The following is a 2,735-nucleotide window of genomic DNA, read 5'->3' as shown; positions in this document are numbered from 1 at the left end:
AAAAAAAATCAGTATCTGAAAATTTAAAACTACTTAGTATAGAAAATCTGATGTAGATTTGGACTCTATGTACAGTCCTTTGAAGATCATTGTAGACATTGGCTTTTCTAGAGTAGGCTTAAAAGTACACTTCTACATATTGTCTGATGACAGCACATAGAAATACGTATTTTGTTTGAGCTTTTGTTGTTGTTGTCAAATACCAACATTAGCCTAAATTAATATACTTACAAGTATTGCTTTCTTGGTTTCAGTGGGCCATTGCAGATTTTATCTTCACTGCCTGGTATCAAACATGTGGTATCAGCACCTATGACATACACATCTTCTTTACCACTCACTCCTTCCTTTCCCTCTATACATGGTGGATTAGGAAAGCCTTCATTGGTAAAATATGGCCTTGGCTTTTTGAAGTAGGCATCATACCACTTAGTAACATTCCCATCATGCTGAACTATTGCCAATAAAAAAAAAATAATAATAATTAATTCAGTGGATTATATTTATAAAGGTAAATCAAAGATTTTAAACGTACTTAGCACCTACAGCTGAATCCTATTTCCCTTTACAGTTTTCTGGCTGTGCAACTGCCATTTTTGGCACTTAAGCACAATTTGCAAGTCTATTGCTCAGGGGGTGTGACTGCATGGTCAGTAGGCTGAATATTTATGGTCCTTGGACATGTAAACTGGGGAGATTAAGTCACAAAAGTCTACCTAGCAAAACACTAAGGCCAGGAGGTATTATCTGCCAGAGGAATAGGAGGGTAGCCCTCACAGTACCCCAGTAGCTGAGTGGTTAGGCCACTTGTTAAGAAAGCAGAACATGCAAGGTGCCCGTAGACACGTGGGGAGGCTGCTTCAATGTACTGTAATTACAGCACATTGGAGCAGACTTGATTACTTAAGTTTGCTGGAGCGTGCTAATTAGCACACCTCCAGCAGCCTCCGTGTCTCATGTGTCAGCATCTCCACTCAAAACTACTCTAATGAAAGTGCACCCTCACCGGAGCATGTGTAAAAACGCCCGTAGGTTCTAGGGCATTCATAGGGAGTAGGTTTGAACCTGCATCTTTCCAACTTGCCAGCGCAGTACTCTAAGCACTAGACCACAGGTTAAGCTTTATTCAGATCCTTCTCCAGCCCTCCTTGTTAAGTTGCTCACTTGAGCAGCCAACAAAGGGAGGAATGCAGATCCAAGAGAAAGAGAAGAAGATAAAGAGGGTATGGCTCAGGGAAATAGATGCTTCTCTAGAAGGGAAAAGCAGGCCCTGGTTTCTTAGCTTGGATCCTTGCTCCCATGGGGGAACAGAAACTTCCCTATGGATCTTTACCCATTTTATGTAATAACACTGGGAAGTCCAGAGATACAGGTTGAAGCCTCCTCTGAATGAGAGGCCTAGAACCTGGGTCTCCTGTTTCCTGGGCAAATGCCCAATCTACTTAGCCAGTAGGGCCAAAACATGGGAATGCCTTTTTCCTTCTCCTGTTTTTTCTCAGGTCAGAATTTTGGGATTTATACACATGCTGCCCAGCATACCTTCCCAGCAAGAAGGAGTCTACTGTATGTGCTCAGTAGCCATGTGAATGCTTAAATATCCCTGTTGCACAGGGGCTAGGCGCAGAAATTACATATAAACTGGTACAAGTGATCAGAAACTGGTTCAAATCTTTAACGCAACATAAATTCAGTGCCTATAAACCATTTTCAAAATGGCCAAAACCATTTTAAGATAAACCTGGGTGGATGTAGTATCAGACTTAACTGATTTAGGTTAAATCAATTTATTGAACTTTTGTCCCAGATCCCTTCAGATTCAAGTTAACTCACAGTCCCCCAGCATCCCAAGTTGCTTTGCACCTCCCCTGCAAATCCCCTCTTGCAGAGTGAGCTAGCTAGCCTTGGCCCAAGCTGTGTGCTCCAGCTGAGGGCGGGGGTGGGGGGGGGACACTCTAGTGCCCCCTGGCTTCTGGCCTGAGCCACTGCAGGCATATGGCTGCATTTCTGGAATCAAAAGTGAACGGCTGTTCCCTTGCTTATTGATTCAATCTTTGCAGCTTAAACTAACTTGCAAAAATTGAACTGATTCCGCCTCAGGCTTTTTGACTAGCTGTACTTAGCCAGGGAGTCAGAGTGCAAACTGTTCAAACTGCCAAAAAGGCCTGGAAAAAATGGTATTCAGATATGAAAAGTGAAATAAGATTCTGTCTCTAATATCTCCCATTTTGAAACCTAAATAAATTAGAAAAATCTTGCAATGATGCATAAGCTTCCAATGATGCATAAGCTGCAGTGGATGCTTACAACAGGAAGCACAAAGTGCAGTGTGAGAACGCTCTGCTTCCATACAGCACAGCCTAATGGCCTATGAAAGTCCAATATTTGGGACTTTCCTTTTTTAGGTAAAGAACAATAGACTGTGCAAGATCCAACTCTGAAAACTTTACTCCCATGGGTAGGCACATACTTAAAAGTAGAGCCAGAGGACACGTATATGAGTAAATGTCCACTAATACAAATAAGTGACATATCTATAGTGCACAAAAGGGACTTATTTTAGTCCTTCTGACCATTATAAAATAGAAATGCTCTACAGATTCACATTATACACAACAATAATGGCAACAGCAGTAAAAACTCGCCAGTGGGTGTTCCAAATATTTTCATTTCACACATACAACATGTAGCATTCTTTTCAAGAAAGCTGTGGTTCTTTAAAAAAAAAAAAAAAAAAA

General features: G+C 41.3%; 1 protein-coding gene across 6 annotated transcripts in view; it reads right to left on the bottom strand.

The window, feature by feature from the left end:
- The window catches only part of PTPRQ (protein tyrosine phosphatase, receptor type Q), a 245,877-nt gene that overhangs the window by 54,263 nt on the left and 188,879 nt on the right, over positions 1-2,735 (bottom strand). For all 6 annotated transcript variants that reach the window (XM_019514795.1, XM_019514789.1, XM_019514790.1 and 3 more), the window contains exon 49: positions 232-454. In XM_019514795.1, the coding sequence (XP_019370340.1) occupies positions 232-454 (223 nt within the window). The remainder of the gene's footprint in view (positions 1-231; positions 455-2,735) is intronic.

Source organism: Gavialis gangeticus, unplaced genomic scaffold (assembly GCF_001723915.1).
Source record: "Gavialis gangeticus isolate Ggan-Ray unplaced genomic scaffold, GavGan_comp1, whole genome shotgun sequence".
NCBI classification, from domain to species: domain Eukaryota; kingdom Metazoa; phylum Chordata; order Crocodylia; family Gavialidae; genus Gavialis; species Gavialis gangeticus.
The sequence above is the reverse complement of the archived record's forward strand: the minus strand, read 5'-3'. Positions and strand labels throughout refer to the sequence as shown.